Below are 25513 nucleotides of genomic sequence, written 5' to 3' on the forward strand. Positions count from 1 at the left end.
AAAACCAGCGGTCCGATGACGGACCACCGTCGGAAAAGCGGCGGGAGCCGATGGTGGGCCGCTGGAATAACGATGAGCAAATTGACGGTGGACCGCGGGCGGCGCCCGCCAGTGGACCGCCGACTTTGCCGCCGGCGGGCCGCCAGTGGCCCGCTGGTCTTATGTTAGCTGGGTATTTAAAGCTGGACCGACCGACGCAGTAGACATGATGCATCTCGCGTTTGTCTAATTTATTATGCACGCAAAAACTTACTTGTAAACCATATATGTTGCCGGATTCTTTCATGGGCATGAGAGATAAAGTGCTTATGAAGTGCTTCGTCGGCCTCTGGTCGTTAACCGATGCAGAGCCGACGTTTGTTGAGCTGGAACAATAGAACACACGACCGAACGATCATGCGTATGTTTGGCCGACCATATACCGATGTTAGAATTAAAGGGGCCGACGTGTTGACCTTCGGCTGACGTCGGCCCAACGTATGTGTGCTGTCTGGGCACACGCACGCACACTCACACGCACGCACACAGACTCACACGCACATGCATGCACACACACATGCACACACACGCGCACGCACACACACACACGCACACGCACACACACACACGCACATATACAAACACACACGCACAAACACACGGACACACACTCACACACACTCACACACACGCGCACACACACACACACACACACACACACACACACAAATACAAACACGCACGCACACACAAACAGACTTTCTCACACACATGCACATGGACACACACAAACACACTGTCTGTCATGCGCACACGCGCACACACACACGCGCACACACACACACACACAGCTGCTGACTACTCCTGCAGAGGATTCTGGGTAAATCTCTCGTCAGTCTTCAGCTCAGTTTCACTGATGATTCAGAATAAACTATAAACCCAGGGTAGAGCGGCTCAGTGAATGTGGTCTGGACTGAGTGGATGAGGCTCATTGTGTCTCTATAGATGTTGTAGAAGATCAGAGTTCCTGCACTGTGATCCACAAACACTCCTATTCTCCCGCTGAGCGCCTCCACTGGGAGAACAGTGTGTGTGTCATTGTGCCAGAATGAGGAAGTGGAGGAAGAGCAGTACAAACTCCAGGACTGAGCATTACGTCCAAACGTACACTCAAGACTTCTTCCCTTCCTCCTGATGCTCTTATATGACACTGATATAAACACACCACGATCTCCATTCCAGTCAATCTCCCAGTAAAAGCGTCCAGACACACTCTCTCCGCACAACACCTGAGCATCATCAAATCTGTCTGGATGATCAGGATACGGCTGATTCTCCTCCACACACTTCACCTCTTTGTTCTCCTCAGACAGAATGAGTTGTGTGTTTGCTGTGTTTGGATCCAGAGTGAGGAAACAGATATCTGAACACAAGAACACACACATTTACAACCACAGCTGTGTGTGTGTGTGTGTGGGGGTGTGGGTGTGTGTGCGTGCATGCGGGAATGTGTGTTGTGTGTGTGTGTGTGTGTGTGTGTGAGAGAGAGAGAGAGAGAGAGAGAGAGAGAGAGAGACAGAGAGGGAGTGTGTGTGTGTGTGTCCATGTGTTCACTGCTGTGTGTGTGTGTGTGTGTGTGTGTGTGTGTGTGTGTGTGTGTGTGTGTGAGAGAGAGAGAGAGAGAGAGGGGGAGTGTGTGTGTGTGTGTGCGCATGTGTTCACTGCTGTGTGTGTGTGAGCGTGAGAGAGAGAGGAAGTGTGTATATGTGTGAGAGCGAGTGTGTGTGTCTGTGTGTGAGAGAGGGCCATGCTTGTGTGCGAGTGTGTGTATATGTCTGATTGTGTGTGAGCCTGTGCGTATGAGAGAGAAAGGGTGTGTGTGTGTGTGTGTGTGTGCGTGTGTGTGTGCGCGTGAGCATGTGTGTGAGAGTGCATGTGTGTGTGAGAGTGAGTGTGTGTGTCTGATTGTGTGTGAGCATGTGCATGTGAGAGAGAGAGACAGAAGGGAGCGTGTGTGTGAGTGTGTGTCTGATTGTGTGAGTGTGTGCATGCGTGTTTGAGAGTGTGTGTGTGCATGTGTGTGTGTGTGTGTGTGTAGTCCTACATTTGCGTGGTCCTGCTGTAATCCTCGTCTCTCCTCCATGATTCAGACTGTAAACACACACAGATGTACATTCAGTCAGTACACAAAAATCAGCTTAAAACACGCACGCACGCACGCACACACAATAAGACATGTGGAGTGTGTGCTGAATGCTGGATTGTGATTGGCTGATCTCAGTGCATTAATAACTGCAGTAAAACAACATGAGTGTGTGTGGAGCTGTCAAATCAGCTTCTGAATGACACACAGAGCTTTTAGATCAGATGTGGAAACAGAAAACAGAATGGAAACACAGAAACAGACAGATATAAAGACTGAAGGATTCATTCAATGATCAATTGACAAAAGCGCAGCACAATAATAAAGCAGAATTCAGTGTTAAATGACTTGAAATATGATGGAGATCTTCATCTTCTGTCAAATGCCTCTTCATCATCTCCAAACATTGCTAAGTTGGAGAGCAGTGAATCCAGACCAATCTGCAGTCCTCCTCGCCCTTTGGAAGCTTGGTGGGTTTGTGTTCTGTTTATTGTTCATAATACTTCAGTTATAAAGGATTAGTTTAGGAGTTTTTTTGTCATTTGCTTTATTTGAGTTTGTTCAACATGTGATTGTCACTGGACTATATCAGAACCAGCATCACTGGTTCTGCTGATCACTTTTATTGCCTGATATTTTGTGTTCATGTTAGTTTAGAAGCAGAAAAGAGCCAGATTACAAGATATGTGAGATATTTGCCAGAAACATCTTTGTTATGTCCACATTGTGAATGTAAATTGATATTGTTTATTTTTTTCCTGTTTATAGTTTTACTCCGCCCTTATTAAAGTGTGATAAAGGACATTCTGTGTCTGTGAAGTTAATGAGGGAGAGTTTAACTTGCTGTTAAAGTATACACAGAACGTATTTGGAGAACAGTACACACACATCTCTGACCTGATACTGTACAGTTCTTCAGAAGAAATGTAGAGAACAAGTTTCACTGCTCAACTACACAGCTAATTTTAGATAGTAGATTTTACTACCTTGGAGTTAAAATTAACACTCCCTCAGAGTTTATATGGAAACCACTATAAGTGTTAAAAATAACACTTTTGAAAGTGTTAACATTGTCAACACCAAGAGAGTGTTAATTAGCAAACTCTTATTGTGTAAAATATCTGTTAAATTTCCGAAAAAAATACCAGCAGCTGTGGTTGCCAGAATCTTTTTGTGAAAAACATGGAAGTTTTATATAACTGTATAAATTTACAAAAATTAACCATTTTTCATGAACTAATACATTGTTCATTTTACAAAATCATAGCTTAGAGCAAAAAAATGTAAAGTCTTTAGATGCAATAATGTTTTCATGTGTGATTGCAATTAGCAAACAGATTTTGACAGCATTAGTAACTACACAGTTACCTTTAAACAAAAGAAGCTGCAGCATAACATCAAATACTCTCAGTTCATCTTGGACTTAAACAGAGACGCTATTATCCTCCACAATGGTGACACAAAAACCGTTTTGCTGTTTTTCTTTCTTTTTTTTCATTTTTAGATTTTACGGAAAAATACCAGCAGCTGTGGTTGCCAGTAATCTGCTGTTTTTAACATTCATAAATTCAGTTTACAGAATATTTCTGTTAAAAGCACATTCAACAGTCTGTATTTTTTATCGATCTCACACTGCAAATTTTAGATTTGGTAGATTTAACTACCTTAGAGTTAAAATTAACACTCCTTCAGTGTTTATATGGGAACCACTATAAGTGTTAAAATAACATTTTTGAAAGTGTTAAAATTTTTAACACCCAGAGTGTTAATTAGCAAACTCTTATTGTGTAAAATATCTGTTAAATGTATGTCAAAATACTGGCAGCAGTGGTTGCCAGTAATCTGCTGTTTTCAACATTTTACATTCGTAAATTCAGTTTCCAGAATATTTCTGTTAAAAACAAATCCCATTGTCTGTATTTTTCATTCGAACACACGTAAGCCTTAAATTCCAGAGCAAAATCTTCACTACAGAGGGCTGAACACTCAGACAGTGATGAAGTTAATGAGACAATTAAGTGTCTAATTAAAGGAGGATTGAGAATTGTTGATGAACAACTGTTAACAAGCAGAATCACTGAAGGAAAGAAAAACACAAGCCAAAACCAAAGATGAAATCAACTGAGAAAAAAAAACTCTAAATAAAATAATAATCAATAAAAATAAAACAAATTACACAATAAAAAATTTTATTTTTCAACATCTTTAAAAAAAAAAAACTCATCAAATAAACAACTTATCATGGAGCTTCACCTATTACTGACCTGTGACTTTATTACTGTCATGTGAACAAAAGCTCTTAATGAAATTTCCGTTGTTCATTTGAAGTCACCATGATAGAGGACAGAGTCTGCTTTAGTCAGGCTCTTCAACTTCTTACTATAAATGTCTTTTACTTTGGCTGCTATAGATAGTGTTGATTACACTATTTAAACATACAGCATGGAAAGCCAAAAGAAAATTAAAGTGTCAGTCTGATGAGATTATTAATGATAAAATAGCCAACCTTTCCTGCTTGTTTTCTAATTCAGTATCATATTAGTTATGTGTGAGAAATAAATGATATACATAAATGAAACCACTGAAGCTCCAATAAATTAAAACAAATATTTACAATGAGAATGTTTGATCTATGGCAGAACTGAAAAACACAGACATCAATAATTAGTCTTTGAATCTCAATGATGGTGACAAACAAAAAAATAAAAATCAAGTAAAAAAAAAAACACTACTGAAATATCACCTCCCAAAAACAACACAAAATAAAGGAAAATAAAGAGATTGTAAGAACATAAAGCTGCATAATTTATTCATGCTGCAATGCATGCTGGGAGCTTTGTACTATGCTGGCACCCAGCATGCATTGCGGCATGAACTATGCAGCTTTTTTTTTTTTAGCAACCACGGTTGAGGTTCATGTCCTGATTCTTGATGCCTGTGTGTCATATGAGCAAACTGGAGCTTGAATGTTTAGTGCATGACACTCTAATTATTAATTGCATCCTAATTATTTGTTGAATCTTCTATGAAGAGCAGCAGACTACCGGTAGTATTGTCCCATGCAGCTTTAATACAACTATATTTACATATCTTTATGAATCAACTTACCTGAAATTAAATTTATAACAATTAAGCATTAACAGTATAGTTTCTTTTGACCTTTCTTGCTATAACTAATGAGTTTTAGAAACACGGCTATAGCAGTCAGAGAAACATTATGGTATAAGAGTAAAGCTTCAAGAGCTCAAATAAGCAGCCTCTGATCTCCATGATGGTGAGGTCAAATGAAATATTTTTAATAAAAAAATATAAACCTCTGTTCATTGTCAAATATTCTTACAGAAATGAAGTCAAACTGTAATCAGTGAAGCTGCTTATGCTATTATTTAATGGAGTTGTTTAATCCTCTGTTTTAATTCAGTTGGTTTGGTGTGAGGCTGTGTCTGTAGATTTATTTCTTCCTTCAATCTCTTATTCCCTCAGTGATTGTGCTTGTTAACAGCAGGTGTTCAACAGCAGGTGTCTGAATTCACTTATTTGTGGTCATTCACTCTGTCTAGTGGACTAAACTAATTGACCAATTTAAGGGCCAGGTGAATGAGTGTGTGGTGAGATTTCAGACACTCTGATTAGTTTCTCAAATACAAGGGTTTTCTACAAAGGTAGATACATGTTACTCTGTATGACAAGGAGGCAAATCAGCTTCTAATGCCGAGAGGGTTATTTTACCTTTATCTAACTCTAGAATTTTAACACTTTACTCTGAATTACCACAACACTTGAAATTTAACACCAATGAATTTGCTGTGTACAATGCTGAACCTGTACAGTGTTAATATGAGATATAATATCACACTTAATGTGAGAACTGTCCCAGTGCACTGACATATTTAACAGGTTTGATTAATATCTGGACACTAGAAGAGGAGTGAAGTATCAAAGTATCTGTATTCACAATAAAAAAGGCAGTGCTGCTCCACATACTTGAGTTTGTCCAGTGTGTAGTTTGGATCCTCCAGTTGTTCAGAGAGCAGCTTGACTCCTGAATCTCCTGGATGATTGTAGCTCAGATCCAGCTCTCTCAGGTGTGAGGGGTTTGAAGTCAGAGCTGAAGACAGAAAACCACAGCCTTCCTCTGTCACCATACAGCCAGACAATCTACAAACACAGCAATAGTCCACATCACACAGTTGGACAATCACACATCTCTTTGTGTCGTGAAGATGCTGACTGCTGTTTCTGCTCATGTCAACAGCAGTGATGAACACACACATCCTGATCAGCTCTCCTTATTGATCGAGCCCTCGCATCAGCAAACACACACACTCACACACTCAACAAGGACTCGACATCATCTGTAGAAGTTTATATCAATATAAATAAAATATTACCCCAGCACATTTGGGCTCCACATCTGGTAATATCTAAGGGCTGTTCACACAGAAAGTGATGTTGAATGTTGACAGACACAGACAGACACAACCTGGTAAAGTTTTCAAACAGTGAACTAAGACTGCAACTATTAGTGAAATCTATATTAAAGGTCTTCAAATATGATTTAGATTTACAGTAATTGTTTTTCATGTTTAAATCTGATTTATTCTTGTGTTTAAAGCGTTTGTCATTCCTCTACTTCAGTGTCTCAGACTCATTCAGAAATGATTATTAAATGCTGGATTAATGCACAAGAGAGTTTGGCGAACACATTTTACACCATTTCAAATATATATTATATGTGCGGCTGTATAAGTCACATACAGCGCTCAGCATAATGGAGGACAGCCCATTCTGAAAACCAAGACTTTCCTCCATTTCTCAGTCAATATAGGCAGTGTATTCTGCTGCATTTAAACAGAACACATTTATTAAACTGATTTATTCATGAACATCATATTTTAGTCACCAAACATATTCAGAAATTGAAAGATAATACAATTAAATTCAGGCTAAATACTGCAAAATCCAAAAATTCCAGCTAAATTTTCCATTGTTTTACTTCTCTTGTTTTTCCTCATTTTTAATTTAGTATTTAATATTTTTCTATAACATATAGATGTGGTTGTACTAGATTTTGGACCGTTATCATGAGTTATTTTGTTAGATGAGCTCCAGATTTCGCTTATCTATTGTATATGCACAAATATAATACTGTAGAGCTTCCTATTAAAATATGAATGTAAAAGAGAGATTAGTGAGGGGTGTACTTATATATGCTGAGCACTGTATATTGTTCACCCAGAGTGTTTACATGGTCACACAGCAGTAACACAACAAGCATTGAGTTTGGGCTAGCTTCTGCAGATGGACATTGCTGTACACTGCCCTTGATGGGTGAGTGGGGGAGTGTCTGTTGTCTCTCAGGTGTGAATTATTCATGAGCATTGTCACTCACACATACAGCTGAGATCACCCAAAACAAACTTAACAAAATGTAGATCATTGTAATGTTTTCTCTGAATGGGAGAACAGAATAATTTCACATGATTGTGCAGTAAATATTCTAGTCTACAAGACTGCTTACTCTAAACTCTTGTTCAGGCACATTCAGTCTGGTTTTTTTCCTCTAAAACCTACTAACCACACATAATATTTATTTATATAACACAAGCATGTACATCAATATTTCCCACATATTATTGTAGCTCAGTTTGTGCTGAACTTTAATAAAACACATGTTGGCCAGTTCTGTGTAATAAGCAGCTGAATCAGCACAGATGTCAGGGCATGTCAAAACATCTCAGGGGTCCCAAAATCACCTCAGACCCCTGAGGGTTAACAACAGGTATAGTATGAGCAGTGTGAAACACAATCACTGATAAACCATAATTCCTGTTATCTGGGGTTTAGTATCACCCAGGGTTAACATGTTCAAGCATGAAGAGCTCTAATATGAAACTGTCTGACTGTAGTTATTGTAGAGTGGAGAATCATTTACCTCAGTGTGTCCAGTTTACAGTGTTGACTCTTCAGTCCATCAGAGAGCTTCTTCACTCCTGAATCCTGCAGGTCATTGTTACTCAGGTCCAGCTCTCTCAGCACACAGTTTGAGGATTGTAGAGCTGAAGACAAACTCTCAGAGGACTGAACAGTGAGATTACACATGACCAATCTGAGAAAGAAGAACACACATTACTAAAAACCACACTGTTAATGTGATCTGTCTGATGTAACAAAACAAACAAAAAATCAATCAATCAATCAAGCAGGTGTTTAAACTCAGACCTCAGTGTGTCCAGTGTACAGTGTTGACTCTTCAGTCCATCAGAGAGCTTCTTCACTCCTGAATCCTGCAGGTCATTGTTACTCAGGTCCAGCTCTCTCAGCACACAGTTTGAGGATTGTAGAGCTGAAGACAAACTCTCACAGGAATCAGCAGTGAGTTTACATGTCATCAATCTGAGAAAGAGCACACATTATTAAAAACACACTGATAATGTGATCTGTCTGATGTAACAAAACAAAAAATCAATCAATCAATCAATCAATCAATCAATCAATCAATCAATCAGGTGTTTAAACTCAGACCTCAGTGTGTCCAGTGTACAGTGTTGACTTTTCAGTCCATCAGAGAGAAGCTTCACTCCTGAATCCTGCAGGTCATTGCTACTCAGGTCCAGCTCTCTCAGCACACAGTTTGAGGATTGTAGAGCTGAAGACAAACTCTCACAAGAATCGGCAGTGAGTTTACATGTCATCAATCTGAGAAAGAGCACACATTACTAAAAACACACTGTTAATGTGATCTGTCTTATGTAACAAAACAAAAAATCAATCAATCAATCATTCAATCAATCAGGTGTTTAAACTCAGACCTCAGTGTGTCCAGTTTACAGTGTTGACTCTTCAGTCCATCAGAGAGCTTCTTCACTCCTGAATCCTGCAGGTCATTGTTACTCAGGTCCAGCTCTCTCAGCACACAGTTTGAGGATTGTAGAACTGAAGACAAACTCTCACAAGAATCGGCAGTGAGTTTACAGCACTGTAGCCTGTGTAGAGGACAACACAATATGTATGTGTTAATCTGGTGTGTTTAATAGTCTGAAGCACATCTGACTGTACTAACTGGTTTAACTTCACTAATTAGTGAGCACATCTGCTGATTTTAGCTTTAAATAGTATTTATGTCTATTGTTACGGCTCAGTATCTGTGCCTGTGTTTGTTTGTTTTCTCTCTTGCTCCTTCTCTACCTATCATTTTCTTTAGGTCCGCCCAGCTCATCTACCTATTGGCCAAGCTAGATGCCAGTCAACAATACCATTTGCGATGACATCATCATTGTCCAATCACAAGCAGACTTCCCCACTTTAAAAGGAAGCCGAAAGTTAGTGCAGTCGAAAGCTAGCTTGCTTTTTGCTTGCTCACTGTTGTGTGTTTGCTATGTTGGTTGACTGTGTGTTTTGCTGGATGGCTGGATTATGTGACAGTTTCTTGTGTTATGTGTGTTATAATCATTTGTGCTGAAATCGATCTTTAAAAGTGTTCTAATTGTGTTTTCTCTCTGATTACCAGATATACGACATCAGTGGGATTCCAGGAACAGGGTAGATGTCACGTGACCTACATGTTGCTACACGTAGGAGATACCAATGTATTATACACACTAGTTTAGAAGTGTGCGCTACTAATTGTAAGTTTTGTTTACGTTTGTGTTTAGAAGTGTAGTTTATATAGGGTGTGAAAATGCTGAAGACTTTTCTTTCTCTTTCTTTTATTAGATAGTATAGAGATTGTGGGTTCTAGTTAGAGTTGTGTTTTGTTATATTATTTTATTTTATTTGGCGCCACTTTTGTTCCTCCTCCCCTTTATTACAACCATTGATTTATTCTTGTTTTCTTTATTTTGTATATACTTTGTTCATAATTTTTCCACTTTGTAAAATAAACACTTATTTTGGCATAATTTGGTTGTTTGTCTGCTCCATTGCAGCCTCCATTCATAAAGAGTCATAAGTTTTAAATGTTGCTTTAACCCTAGCGTTTCCATCTTAAAATAACCGTATCCGGTTTACCATCCATTAGTCCCTGCCTTGGCTTTATCCTCCTCTCGGTCCACCTGCCTGTCAGTTTCCCCCTCACCATCTGTCCCATACTCTGTCATGGTTTCATTAACCTGCCTCTCCCCCATCACCCGTGACCACTGTAACACCTCCAGCTGCTGAACTCACTCTTGTTTTGTGTTTTCCTCTGAGGATCATCTGGAATCTTCTCCTAGAAGGGAGCTGTGTCACGGTCGTGGTTGTCCTGTCCTTGTACTGTTGTGTTTTCCTTGTGTTCTCTGTGTTCACCCCAGTTTTCCCCATGTTACCCTTGTTAGTTACCCAGTTACTCTCCACCCCCTTGTTAACACACTATTCTCTGTGTGTTTAAGCTCCTCTGTTTCAGTCATTATGTGTTGATCATAGTTTGCTGTATGTGTGTGTGTTTCTATTGCTTGTGTTTTCTGCTCTTCAGCTCTGGCGTTTTCTTTGTGTATGGATTATATTTAACATTAGAACTGAACCTAGATTCACCTCTTGCATTTGTTCTGCCTGCCTGCATGATTAGAAGAAGATATAATAAACAAGAGGGTTGCATGGCGGTTCATTGGTAAGCACTTTCGCCTAACAACAAGAAGGTCGCTGGTTTGAGTCCCAGCTCCAGTTTCCCCCACAGTGTGAAGACATATGGTATAGGTGAATGGGGTGAACAAAACTGACCATAGTGTATGAGTGTGTGTCTGTGTCATTGTTACCTGATAATTATCAGCATATATACGAGTCAAAATAGACAGAATGGAGAAAACATCAGTGTGATCATTCCACTCCAGTCCAGAAAGGACTTTAAAGGTGCTGTATCATTTTATAGCTGACTTGTGTGCAATTTAGACGATAACAGCCATATCACCCTGCAGCCCAAGACCGGTTACTCCCTGAAGCTAAGCAGGGCTGAGCCTGACCAGTACCTGGCTGTGAGACCACATGGGAAAACGAGGTTGCTGTTGGAAGTGGTGTCAGTGAGGCCAGCAGGAGGCGCACATCCTGTGGTCTGCATGAGTCCTAATGCGCTAGTGAAAGTGAAGGGGACACTACACTGTCAGTGGGCGCCGTCTTTCGGATGAGACATTAAACCGTGGTCCTGACTCTGTGTGGTCTTTAAAAATCCCATGGCACTTCTCATAAAGAGCAGGGGTGTAGCCCCGGTGTCCTGGCCAAAGTCCCTCAATCGGCCCTTACGATCATGGCCTCCCAATCATCCCCATGTCTTTTTATGACAGCTAAACACCATTAGCTATTGACCTACATGGTAGGAAAAACAACTGGTGTGTAAGTCAATGGTTACAGGTTTCAGTTTTCTTCAAATTATTTTCTTTTATGTTCAACAGGAGAAAACAAAGTTTTATAAAGGTTTATATCCATGAAGAGTGAGTAAGAATTAGTGAATTCACTTTTTGGGTAAACTATCCCTTAAACAACCACTGCCAAAACCTGAATCTGAATGTTATTTAAAAAACACTAAAACATTACATAATGAACAATTATTATTGTATTTTGCAGTTTAGTTGATATCAATATTGTTCATGTTCATTAACATGATGTCATGTCATTTCTTGTTTTCATCTGCTTATCCATGGCCGGGTCGCAGGGGCAGCAGTCTTAGGAGAGAACCCCAGACTTCCCTCTCCCCAAACACTTGCACCAGCTCCTCCGGGTGGATCCTGAGGCATTCCCAGGCCAGCTGAGAGACATAGTCCCTCCAGCGTGTCCCCGGTGGGACAGATGCCCGAGCCAACTCAGCTGACTTCTGCTGTTCAGTGTTTGAACTCTCAGTAGTGAAAAGTAAACCACACTGAACTGAACTGAACTTCAACACAAAACTGAACTGACACTGTTTCAATTTACTATGATCTTCTACGTGAAGCTGCTTTGACGCTATCTACAATGTTATAGTGCTATAGAAATAAAGATGAATTGAATTGTCAATGTGGAGGTGCAGTGGCTCTACTCTGAGCTCCTCCCATATGGCAGAGCTCCAGACCCTGTCTATAAGGGTGCACCCTGCAACCCTACAAAGCAAACTCATTTTGGCTGCTTGTATCCAAAATCTTGTCCTTTCGGTCAGCTCATGACCATTAACATAATATACTGTATTATTTAAATTCAGGAAATGTCTACTTCTTAGATGAAAAAAAAAGAAGGACTTTGACTTACAGAGCTCTTTTGGAGGTTTTGATGACTGCTGATAGTCTGATGAGACACTCGTCTGATCTCTGGAATTTCTGAAGCTCAAACTCCTCCAGCTCCTCCTTTGAGGTCAACAACACAAAGACCAGAGCAGACCACTGGGCAGGTGAAAGGTAAGCAGATGACAGACTTCCTCTACTGAGGTGAGACTGAATCTCTTTCAGCAGAGTTTGGTCGTTCAGTTCATTCAGACAGTAGAACAGATTGATGGATCTCTCTGGAGACAGATTCCCTTCAAGTTTCTGCTTGATGTAGGCAATTATTTGCTCTTTGCTCTGGTCTCTGTCATCCTGCTGTGTCAACAGGCCTCGTAAGAGTTGTCGATTAGACTGGAGTGACAGACCGAGAAGGAAGCGAAGGTAAAGGTCCAGATGTCCATTCTCACTTTCCAGAGCCTTGTCTACTGCTGTCTTCAGGAAATCGGTCATGCCTTTATTTTTGCTTATCTGTTTAAAAAACCATCCATGCTTCTTGTCATTGTCTAGAATCAGATGTTGATAAAGGGCTGCAATGAACTCCTGAATGCTCAAGTGAAGAAAGCAGTACATGGTACCAAGAATGATTCCCGTCTCCTTCTTAAAGATCTGGGTACACATGCCTGAGTACACCGATGCCGTATAGACGTCAATGCCACAGTCTTTCAGATCGCTCTCATAGAAGATCACATTGTTTCTTTCCAGCTGCTGGAAGGCCAGTTTCCCCAGTGAAAGGATGAGGTTTGGATCCCAGGAGATATCTGGTGTGTTTTCTCCATCATACTTTCTTCTGCTCTGCTGGATCTGAAAGCGGAGAAAGTGTGTGTACATCTGTGTCAGAGTCTTGGGAGATTCCTGCAGTGTTTCAGCATGAGCCCTGTGTTTCAGTTTCAGTATGTTCTGGAGAACAGTGGCTGAAATCCAGCAGAAGACTGGGATGTGGCACATAATAAAGAGACTCTTTGACTGTTTAATGTGATCAATGATTTCTCTGGCCTGATTCTGATCTGTGAGTCTCTTTTTGAAGTACTCCTCCTTTTGGGCATCATTGAATCCTTGTATCTCTGTCAGCCGGTCGATACAGTCAGCAGGAATCTTACTGGCAGCTGCTGGTCTGCTGGTGATCCAGATGAGAGCAGAAGGAAGCAGATTTCCCTTGATGAGGTTCGTCAGGAGAACATCCAGAGAGACTGCTGAAGATACATCACGACACGTCTCATTACCAGCAAAGTTCAGAGGAAGACGACATTCATCCAATCCATCAAGGATGAACAGGACTTTGAATCGTGTGCTTCTTGTAAGGTTCAGTCCTTTAGTCTCTGGGAAAAACTGAGTTATGAGGTCTTTTAAACATTGTCTTTTTTTCTCCTCTAAGTTCATCTCTCTGAATGGAAGAGGAAATATGAAGCTGATGTCTTGATTTTCTTTCCCTTCAGCCCAATCCAGAACAAACTTTTGCACAGAGACTGATTTCCCGATGCCAGCAACTCCTTTTGTCAGGACAGTTCTGATCTGCTCGTCTTGTTCAGCTGCTTCAAACAAATGTTTGCATTCAACCTGTATCTCTAGTGACTGATTACGTCTGGAAGCAGCTTCAATCTGTCTGATCTCATGTTCAGTGTTGACCTGTTCACTCGCACCCTGAGTGATATAGAGATCTGTGTAGATCTTATTCAGAAGTGTGGAGTCTCCTTGCTGAGCAATTCCTTCAAACACACTTTGATATTTCTTCTTCAGGCTACATTTAAGCTGATTAATGAAGAACAGCTCATCTAAACACAGGAGCAAAGAAACAGAGAGATTTAGTCATGACTTATTTGTAAGTGTCAGTCTGACAGAATTTTCAGACATTTTTTGCTATTTCTGAGAAGAATTATGTAGTATCATAACTAAAAATTTAATATATAAAATAAAAACTATTTTGACTTAGAAAATAATATTATTTAAAGTTTACAATACAAATCCAATTAGATCCACTTAATTGGTAAAAACAAAAGTACAAGTCTCTTATATAATATATCTACTAAAAGACTTTACAAACTGTACTGTAAATAAATCATGAACATTTTCATATTAACCCTCTGGAGTTGAAGACTGCATATACACGTTTTGACCTGTGGTGGCGTCAAACTGCTGAAATGAGCTTAAATAAACTTTTAGTTTTGATCGTACAGATAAGATCAATACATCAATTGAATCTGTTGTGTGTTTACTTTTTGTTGTGTACACTCACAACAACAACAAACGTGTGTGCTTTTGCAAAATAAGGAAAACAAACAGTGTAGGCATTTTGTCTTTTCTCTCTCTGTGAACTGCTTCTAGAAGCGCGTCAGTAAAATGCGCTGAAACTCCGCGAATACAAAATGCACAGAAGCGGGACATGCATCTCTAGAAAGCTTAAAGTGTCTACTTTTAAACGCAGCTATGCATGTTAAAACAAACATTGCTTGATAAAGTAATCAGTATGAAACCAAACGCTATGTCTAGTTTTTCAGTCTGATCTCATTAGTTTTATTGCGACCACGCCCACGAGGCATTGTTATTACAAGCACCTGAAAACGCGAGCAGACTGTGGTCAGAAAAACACGTCACTAAAATGAAAGGAAACTCGGCAAATAGTCAACAAAAATGATGATTTATGCTATCTATATAAAGCTTGATATTTCTACTTTTGCATTAACCAATTCAAGTCAAAAACAAATGACATCTTTTTATGTAATCCATATAAAAGTAAGGACTGGTACGGATTCTCCTATATCGCCTCACTACAGCAACGTGGTCCCGCCTCAGTAAGCAAGCTGAATATGTAAATCCAGATGTGAAAACAACGGAGGTTAAGGACCAGTGGCAAAAAGAGCTAAAGTAGACAAGGAGTGCTCCGAGTTTACTCAGTAATGATGGTCTGTGTCATGCTGACAATCTATTAGATGAAGATGTAGCCTTCAACTTGACAAAATGTTTGAAAACGCTACAAAAGTGGACCAAATCCTGCGTCTGTGAGTCTCCACTGTTGTCAAGAAGAAGGCCAGGGGTTACAATGAAATACTGCCTTTTTCCTGCGCTGCTTCCCATCACAGGATACCTGTCTGCAAGGCTACATTTCTAAGTGTCCTTTGTAAGTTTATTCTTTAAATAATTTCTGTGAATACTGAATGAGAGGATGAGAACTTGCGCCAAAAGCTGCTGTGAGGTGTGCGACTGTTTAAAAGATTTCATTATCGCACATGGTGTTTTTCACCTGCTTTCTTTTGCTCACAGTTATTTTTGTTAATATGGATTAATCATCATTCTTTAAAATAACATTGCTCTAATATGAGATTACCAAAACTAACTCAGAATCTTATTATTATAATTCAAACTTTGTATATACTATTTCATATATTATAATGTATTGTTTTTTAACCAATTTAAGATGTTTAACAATGCTAAGATAATATGTTGCATTTCGGCATGTTTTTGACTTATTTATAAACTATTTATAGACATAAAGTTAAATAAAAATATCCTGGGTTTGAAGAATATTGTGTTCCTGGACTTCACTGAGCTTAATAGTTTAATGTATAAAATTGTGAATGAGCTTGACTGTTGATGTCTTAAATAATAATGTCAAAAAACCAACATTTCTCTAAATGGATAAATCTAATTTTGCTACAAAACTCTCCATTTACAAAAAAAAAAACAAAAAAAAAAACAGTAGATTTGCTATGTGTAAGTTTAAAAGTTTGCAGAGTTTTATAGAGTGTACTGACTCTCACAAGTGTATCTCCAGTTATTTTGTGTGATTAATATATTTAAATAAAAAAAACTGCTAATAAAAAAGTAAATAAACTTTCCTCTAATTCCTTTTTGAAACTCTTCCCTCCTAGTCACATACTGTACCTGTCTGATGGCTCATTATGCAGCTCATTATGCAGGTCTTTGTCTTCAGGTTTGACTCACTGCATAGTAATGATTGTTCACGCCTTCTCGCAAAAACCAATTTCACTGAAAAGTGACTTAGAAATTTGAATTCATTATATTTTTTTTTCTGTGAGCAAGTGAACAAGATGCTTCTCACATAATTTTTAGGCAAAAACACTAGACTACCAGATCCAGTTCTCAAAAGTCTTGTGCACAAATGTTCTCGGTGTGTTTCATGGCCTTGTTTCAGTGACTTCAAAATTTTAGTTTTTCAATAACTACGCATAAATGTTTCTTTCTCAAAAACACAAACACATACAAACATGCTGCTTAGGTATTATTGTAGCCCAACTTGTGCTGTTATCACACTTTATTAATATGTTTTTAAGATACTGAAAACAACACAAATGTCAGTGCATGTTGTCAAAACTTCTCCAGAGCCCCAAAACACCCTCAGACCCCAGAGGGTTAAATGACGCGACACCTGTATGGTATCTTGAATGAGCAGGGGTAGCTTATTTGACTTAAATCTTATATTGTATTGATGTAAACAAAGTTGATTACTCAGAATAATGCAGGATGTTTCAAAAATAATTCCCCAATTAAAGTGTGTCTATTACAGGTATTTGAATTACTTCATACTCTGCTGATCATTTGCTGTCTCAATGTTTCTTGGCCTTTCAATTTGTTTAGTTTTTTTACAGGAACGACTGTCTGCAAACAAAACATGCACACACATATAGAGATATTTTATTTTTCAAAGAAATTTTTTTTTTTATAATTTATTGTTCCCAGAAAAAGGCTCTTTCATTTGTAGAAGAAAAGCTGCAGGGACTCAAGCCCTCCAAAGCGAGATCCAAGGTCAACTTCATTATTATTTAGGAAGTGCACAGTGTGAGCCGGCTTTACAACGTGTTCTTGTTCCAGTAATGTTTATTTTACAACTGATCTTTGTTTTTGTTTTCCTTTGCTCAACTCTATATTCCATATTTGTTCATTCTGTCTGTGCAAATGAGTAATAAATGATTGTTTTGATAGTTTTATCTTTGTGTGCTGCTGGGATGGAGGTCTTCTCTCTTTGTAAAGTATAAATTGTGTAAAAAGCTTAATAGAGATCTTGCAGTTGGACTATGATTCTGCTAATGCTCAATTATTTCAACAGCCATGCAGACTCCTGATGACAGAGAATGAGGGGCTACTTTACAGAAATTCAATAAACTTTAATGAGTGTAGTATTCGTAATGTCCATTCCAGTTAAAGAGCTGTGTGTCTGAGTGAGCAGAGTGCAATGACATACTGGTTCCTGCATGGTTCGAGCTGTTGTTGAAATTCACTGGGTCTGTGGTGATGTTTCCAGTGAGTACAGGAGCATTTACAACTACTCCTGATTCAGCTTTCACGTCAGTACTGAATGCTGTTTGAGCACTGCTGCTCGTCTGACCTGCAATAGATACAAAGATTAATTTTATTTTATAAAAGACAACTATTTTATTACTGATAATATTATTAATAATCCATTACATGTATATAGCACTTTTCTTAGTGCTCAAAGCTCTTTAAGGCCGGGACAGTGTGAGCTGGCTTTACAATGTGTTCCTGTTTCAGAAATGTTTGTTGCAACTTATTCTAAGCTTCTTCATTCTTGTTTTCCTTTCCTTATTAACATAGAAATGTCTTGTGCTTCCCATTACAAAACAGAACAATTGCACATATAAATAAAGTAACAAATGCAGATGAACAAAGACCAACAATATATTCACACATTAGCCATATACATAATATTAAATATATTTACATTCATTGATCAGAAGCTGTGCAATATATGTTATGCCAATACATCTGACTCAAAAACCATTGCTAGGACAGGGTTTTAACATGAAAGATTTAAACTGAAAATGATTATATTTGTAAAGTTTAACAGGGAATTAAACAGTACCTTGCTTCTGTGTATTCTCCAGCTCTTTAGCCAATTGATTCTGCTTGATTTTCCCCAGGATGTCCACTGTGATCGTCACAGCTCCTTCTGGTCCAAAACATGACACCAACTTATCCACGGTATCCAACCTGTCTGCATTCTCCATTTCAGCTTTTGAAATATCATTATGGTCATTCACTAAGTACCACTGAAACCTCGTTAGATCAGCTTTTAACAGTTCATTCAATGAGTTCTCGAGCAGCTGTTTAACATTCGCCATGGTGCTTCACCCATTCACAGCTACAGGACAAGAACAGCAACATCTGAATTAGTTTTACTATAACACATGGACCTAAGCAGTCATTTATTACTTAAATAATGAAATTTACCTCTGAGTAGAAACATAATTTATCAGAAAGCTAAATCTTGAAAATTGATTGTGGCTATTTTAAGTGGCTCTTACTTAACAGGAATAATGTAGATGTTTGTTTGTCTACTTGTGTCTTGAGCAGAATCTCTGTAACTCTTCTTCCTGTATCATCACACAGGAGTGTTTATTTAGATGTTCAACTGGTTAAACACAACCCTTTTAGAAAACTAATAAAACCAGTTTTAGAAAAGACTTCAGATGACAGGTGAGACCGGTGGAGAACCACACACATATGTCCACTGTTAAAAGACCCTGGCTTACTACATAATATGAGTACAAATACCCATCACTGTGGTGGTACCCTGAAAGGTCACATCTTATCATTCATATGGGGTGCAAAATAAGGGCCTATCATGGACCTTTAAAGGTACAGTGATACTTAATGTACCTTATTGGTACGTATTTATCTGACAGTGTTGTAGAATTTTTGCAAAAAAGTGAACACTAAAAAAATTGAAGACTAATATAATATAAAAGGTCTTGGGATGTAGTTGTACATGCTCAGAATCATCTGAATCATGTTGTTTTTATTGTGACACACATGCCCATATAGACCTCAGTTTATGCCGTTTAATGCAGACATAGGAAAAGAACTGGATGATCATTGCAGCAGCTTGAGAATGTTCCCTAGTAGCAAGAATTCTTGCCCAGGTTTGTTATAAAGCTGGTAGAGTAGACATTCATCCACCACTGGCTTACAGCATGTGGCCAAACATTGCCCAGGTTTGGCAGAGGTGGCACCGTCTTTCAGGCAGCATGCAAGACATGGGCCAGATGTCAAATGTATTATTTGGGCCAGATGTTAAAAATTGAAATGTAAGTTTGGCCTATCTTGAGCCACTTTTAAAATTCATTTCAATTAGTTTTTGAGTAAAGACATATTTTGGTGCACAATATTGTTTCCATCTTCCTGTTTGCATTTTCCAATGCCTTTATTTGAATCCAGGAAACAATCCAGATTTATAAATCTGTTGTTTCTTGTATGTTGTGAAATAAGTTTAACCTACATTACATATATTTTATTAACTAAACTATTATTTTACAAATTATATTATTATTAACCATGACTAACCATTACCATTATTAATGTGCCTAAAGCGCAATGCCTCATGGGTTTCTCAATTTCAGTCATGACACACCAAATCTGGCCTCCAGACAATGGCCAAACATTGTGCCATAGCTAGACCCAGTTCAGGACAAGTTATAGGTAAATAACTTGACTGAGACTAGGCCCTTATATGGAAGCTGGTCCAATGCATTCACTGTTTTCTCGGTCACCCGAGTTTGTTCTTCCAAAGTGACGAGGCAAGACCGGTTTTCACAAGAGTGCAAGTCCGTTCTCTGCGTTGATGAACTTGAGAAACAACCCATGTTTCGGTCTTTGATTGATCTCTTACAGTCACATCATGCGATTTTACAGGTCAGAGTTCACCAAGCTTGAACTTTGCAATGCAGCAAACTGCAAAACTTGTGGCATGAGCTTGTGTTTCCAGCCTGTCACATTAAAGTGTATATAAATGAAGAACAGTGCAGTATGACCGCGGCTTAACTCTGCTGCTGAGTTACTTTAACTCAATTTAGAGTGAAACCAAACAGACTCTGAGCTGAGGAAATGTTGCTCAGAGGATTTTGCTGTTTCTGAGAGTCAGATGATCATTTGCACCTGTTGCTCGTTACTTTACCAGCTCAAAAGCTGAGCAGCATGTCTGCCATTCTGTGCCTGATGTCAGAGAGATGAAGCTCGGTCCTGCATCTCTGTATTTTTGCTGAAAGTTAAGTATGTATGCACCAATACCACTTTTTAACAAACCGATACAAGTTTGAGTATATTAATTTGTGTGCTCGCCGATACAGAGTACCGATACTTTCTAGATTTGGTTTCAACAAAGTTTATTTGTTTGTTTGTTTCTTTTAACAGAAGGCTGTTCCAAGCCAAAAAATATACACTACATGTAGCATGTCTCACTGTCATTTGAAACATGCAATTCATAACACATTAGAGGACCTGTACAGTCTATGCAGTGTGTAAACTTACAGGGCGGTGTTGGTTAATAGTCTTACTGCACACCACGTTATTGAACTCTAATATCTCTGAGATTATGCTACCTGATAGCCAATATTAGCTTGAAAGATAAAAAAATACAAAGCATTTAAAAAAAGGAACAACACGCAAATCGCCATCAAATAAAACTGGCGTCATGGAGTTCAGCACCTGTCATGCCAGTGTAGTGTGTATAGTGTCCTGTCAACTGCCGCTGGTGAGAGAGAGAGCACACATAAGAGCTCAAAGCTGGCATATAACCAAAAGCGAGATCATATTGTTATATATATTCCATTAACAATACTAATTGAAATATTTATACATTTAAATGAAATGTTTATTGAGATTGTGTGATGTGTTTAGACTGTCTGATCTTTACAGAAGCTGTAAACTGCACACGCGGTGACCGCAGATGTTCAACTCTGACTAAGCTTTTGCTTAGCCTGTATTCTTTAGGTTTTTTTTACATAATGCTTCATAACTTAAAATTTATTTTATTTTTTATTCATGTTTATAAATAAAATGAGTGCTAGCTTGTTTAGCTGTGATCATTATGCAATAATCATATTTCATATTTGGTTTATTCTTCAGTAGCCTAAATATTTGTTAATAATGTATTTTATAAACGGATTGTTTATAAGAACTAAGCTATTAATAAATAATACATTAGGCTAATTAATACATTACTAGTAAACACAGAACATCAGCCTACCACACCCAAACACAGAACACAGTAAGAACACACAGACCCACAACATGCGTTACTAAGACTGTACCAAGTACAGTATTACCAAATTTGGAAAAGTGACCTGTTACATTTCTGCATTACAGCAAAAACTAATATATTACAGTAATTGCTTTACTTTTGTAATGTGTTACTCTCAACACTAATTAAAAGCAGAGCAAAAGCTTCTACTGCTGATAGATAGATAGATAAATAGACAGACAGACAGATATACAGCCAAACAGAAGTTTCCAAACCTATCTTAGGGAAATGACCTAGAACTTCTCCACCCAGGGCTGGACTGGGGCAAAAAATCGGCCCTAGCATTTTGGGCCAGAGCGGCCCACTAAATTCAATCAAAATGCTATCTATCTATGCATGTCCAATATTTTATCAACTCATATTCTATAAAACACAAAAACCATATATATGAAATGAATAAATAAATACAAACTTTAATCTCAATTTAATTTCTGTATACTGTCCATAAATATATTTGTTGAGTTCTAAAAAATACACTATTCATTCATTTATTTCCCTTCGCCTTAGTTCCTTATTTATCAGGGGTGCCGCAGCGGAATGAACTGCCAACTATTCCAGCATGTTTTATGCAGCAGATGTCTTTCCAGCCTCAACCCAATATTGGAAATCACCCATACACATTCATTCACACACACTCTTACACTACAGCCAATTTAGCTTATTCAATACACTATTCACTCAGCCTATATTTAATAATAAACATAACAAAGACTGCCTGCTAATGCATGGGTAAATCTTCAAAGGAAACAGTGTTACATTTTAACCTCTTTCACCTCATCCTGCTTGCTGTTTCACTATCTAAACAATGAAAACATAATATAAGCCAAATTTGTTTCATTTTTATATTATGATTAACAGACACCAAACAGCCTCGTGTAGCTACACATTTATATGAGCATCATCTTCACTCTGCATATTTATAACAAAACAGGGCTTAAATATAACTGCCTCCATTCATTTCCATTGAAATAATGTACTTTACCCCGTCTCTTTTGCAGAATATCAGTTTTAATAATCAATAATGGCCATTATAACAGTATAACGTACATTAAATTTATATAATAAAGGTAAGCAATCAGTCAATGTGCAGAATCAGTGTATGTGGTTACATAAATTAATATATTAGCTTATCTTTGCACTCAGCCAAAACAGTTAACTGAGATCAAGTGATTCAAAAGACATAAAAATTGTTAGATAGAGACAAAAAGATGAATTCAATATCACGTTTAACAATTATAGTGAGATGAGATCATCCAGCAGATGAACTGTCTGACATGCACTATACTCTCACCTGGGGTTTATGCTCACCTGCTGAACTACTGGCTGCAGCTCTTGGCAGAGAGTGTGTGTGTGGTCACATGATTTGCGCTTTTAGCCGTGTACTACAATGAACAGAGAACTTTTCAGAACCGCTTAATGAAACACAGGTGTATTTCCCGCAAGTTTGTGATTGGGCCAGCCCAATGTCAATACTGAAAAGAGCCAATAGGCTGCAGAGTGTCACATGGGCCGGCCCGGTCTGTCTGTCCGGGAAAAAAAGCATCTACTTTCAGAGAGTCACAGATCACAGCAGCGTCAATTAATAAGGCAGAAAAAATTGATAAGCTGCATAAAACGTATACTGGAATAGTTGGCGGTTCATTCTGCTGTGGCGACCCCTGATTAATAAAGGAACTAAGTTAAAAATAAAATCAATGAATGAATGAATGAACTTTTGAAAATGATTTTCCTTATTTTAGAGGAGAATTTGTTACTGTTTTCTGCTTTTGTTATGAGAAATGTCATGATCTCTGAAATGTACAGGTTTAATAGTATTTAGACATTAAAGTGTTTAAATAATGTAAAACAGGTGACAGTTGTAGCCACAGCAGTTGTTTATCATCAGAATCAGTTAAAGCAGAAACACTTCAGGCAAACAAATGAAACCGGTCTGACTGCTGAAACTCTTCAGGGTTTTCAGCTCATGTATTGACACATAAGATTATGTGACTCCACTGTAAAATAAACTAAATGCATTCATGCATACTGTTTTTGCAGTGCGAGTTTTCTGCATTCTGTAGCTTCTGTAAGGGCGCACTCACGCTATGATATCCGAACTGTGCCAGGCCTGTTTCCCTGTACGTTTGAGAAGTTTCAGTCCTCTGAATCAGTTTAAAAGTGGCTGATCTGTTCAGCGAGTTATTGGACTGTGTGTCACTGCATATCAAATGACTAAAATGATATAACTACAGACATGTCCACAGTGCTGAGCTTAATAAACACTCATAAACTCAGATTTCAGTATCAGAATGAGAAGGATTTTGCTTTCTGTGATCCTCTTCCAGAAATACACTCGACATTAAAAGGTGTAAATGAAATCCTCAGAATGTCTTTAGCTCAGCAGTAAAGTCTCAGAAACACAAAGAGAAGATCGACGGATAATCAGACGACACTCATAGATTATATAAAGCACAGAAAGAGCAAACTCTCACCTCAAATAATGCCTGCAGATCTTTCTGTTCCTCCGCTGAACTGTTGAGCTGAACAACACATCTGAAAATTCTTTCACCTCTGGAAAAAACGTCACAACCTGTTTGAGACATGAGGAAATAAGTAGTCAGATGAAAAACACGGACACACAAGTAGATAAGAATAGAAGACAGCAATGGAGGCTTTGCACAGCTGGTAATAGCAGTGTTGACAGTACAAAAGTAAAGCAGTCGCTGTGATACAACAGATCACTTTTCCAAATGTGCTATATATTGTACTTGTTATAATCTCAGTAACACAAGTCACAATGAGTGAATTTTAGCCCCAGTTAAGTCGTGTGGTCCTGATATCATTCACAGCAGCTCATATTAAGCGGGACTCAATAAAAGACTTTCTCCAGCTGATTTCACTGAATATACTCTACACATACTGTGATGTTTGGGTCTTCATAAGTGTGCAGTTTCACTGCTTCAGGATCAAGTATTCTGTGGAAGAAGGAGGCAGTCCTCCAAATAAACCTGTTTTGTAAGTGCTGTGCATTCCTCGACAGGTTTCTTCATGCTTCTCAGCACTTCCTTTGGCAGAAAACACAGATGAAAACTCAACTTTAATGACACACGACAGCAGCTCAATGTTCCGCTCTTTATTAGTGATAAAACACTGGAAAATGCAGCAGAACATCAGTCAGTAAGATGAACTCAAATAGTCTTCATTAAGGCTCCTTCTCAATTAATTTGACACTTTAGTTTAAGTAACAGTTCACACTATTAAATACTGGCTTATTACCTGCCAATTCTGAAGATATCAACAGTTGATTATCGCTTATGAAGTGTGATCTTATTCTACATTCCTAATCCTACCCATTGCCTAAACCCAACTGGGTCATTCCTACTATTCGGTGCCATTTAATTCCCAGAGACATAATATGATACAGAATAATTATAAATAAATAAATCCTTAAAGCTTGTCTGATAGGATTATCCCATTCCCACCACAGAACACAATGATATGCACTCTAAATGAAATGAAATTTAAAATAATTACTCTGATTTCAGCATAAGTAGCTGAATCGTCATGCCTCAAGTCATGCATGCTCATGTTCAGTTACTAATATAACAGAAAAATCTAATAAACACCAAAATTTTCTTCATCATTCTTTTGCTGTGTACAATGTCTCAAAGTAGTGTAGAACATGGATTTATAAAATTAGACATAAAATAACTGCAGTGAAAATACAGAGTTGCTGACGATGTTTACAAAATGAACAATAGGTGACAGAAATCAAAATACTTTGTTTTAATACCAATAGACAGCTTGCTAAAATAACGATCTCAGGATCTGACCAAAGAAATTGACATTTAAATATATCTGAATGAATTATCAGTAAAGCACATACACAAACTGTATACTTTCCTGTGTACTGAGTGCTCGAATTTTTAGTTCTTCAATTGGACTAGATTAGGCAGGAATGTCAAACTAAATTCCCAAAGGGCCGCAGCTCTGCACAGTTTAGTACCAATCCTAATTAAACACACCTGATCAAACTAAATGAGTCCTTCAGGCTTGTTTGAAACCAACCAGTAAGTGTGTTGAAGCAGGGTTAGAACTAAACTGTGTAGGGCTGCGGCCCTCCAGGAATTAAATTGACATCCCTGGTGTAGGGAATAGAGACTG

General features: G+C 38.3%; 3 protein-coding genes across 6 annotated transcripts in view; 2 read left to right on the forward strand and 1 right to left on the reverse strand.

The window, feature by feature from the left end:
• zgc:174653 overlaps nucleotides 1–25513 on the forward strand; it is a 954986-nt gene that overhangs the window by 496474 nt on the left and 432999 nt on the right. The gene's annotated exons all lie outside the window — the stretch shown is intronic.
• The window catches only part of LOC141381679 (uncharacterized), a 131437-nt gene that overhangs the window by 4582 nt on the left and 101342 nt on the right, over nucleotides 1–25513 (forward strand). The window lies entirely within an intron of this gene.
• On the reverse strand, nucleotides 217–23883 carry LOC108183426 (NACHT, LRR and PYD domains-containing protein 3). Its single transcript, XM_068220793.2, has 11 exons — nucleotides 23842–23883; nucleotides 18155–18304; nucleotides 17516–17659; nucleotides 12311–14090; nucleotides 8935–9108; nucleotides 8648–8821; nucleotides 8345–8518; nucleotides 8058–8231; nucleotides 6107–6280; nucleotides 2084–2130; nucleotides 217–1402 (listed from the first exon to the last, which is right to left on the reverse strand). The coding sequence occupies exons 2-11, from the start codon at nucleotides 18297–18299 to the stop codon at nucleotides 879–881; spliced, it is 3510 nt and encodes a 1169-aa protein (XP_068076894.1). The 5' UTR covers nucleotides 18300–18304; nucleotides 23842–23883; the 3' UTR covers nucleotides 217–878.

The sequence above is a fragment of the Danio rerio genome, chromosome 4 (assembly GCF_049306965.1).
Source record: "Danio rerio strain Tuebingen ecotype United States chromosome 4, GRCz12tu, whole genome shotgun sequence".
NCBI classification, from domain to species: domain Eukaryota; kingdom Metazoa; phylum Chordata; class Actinopteri; order Cypriniformes; family Danionidae; genus Danio; species Danio rerio.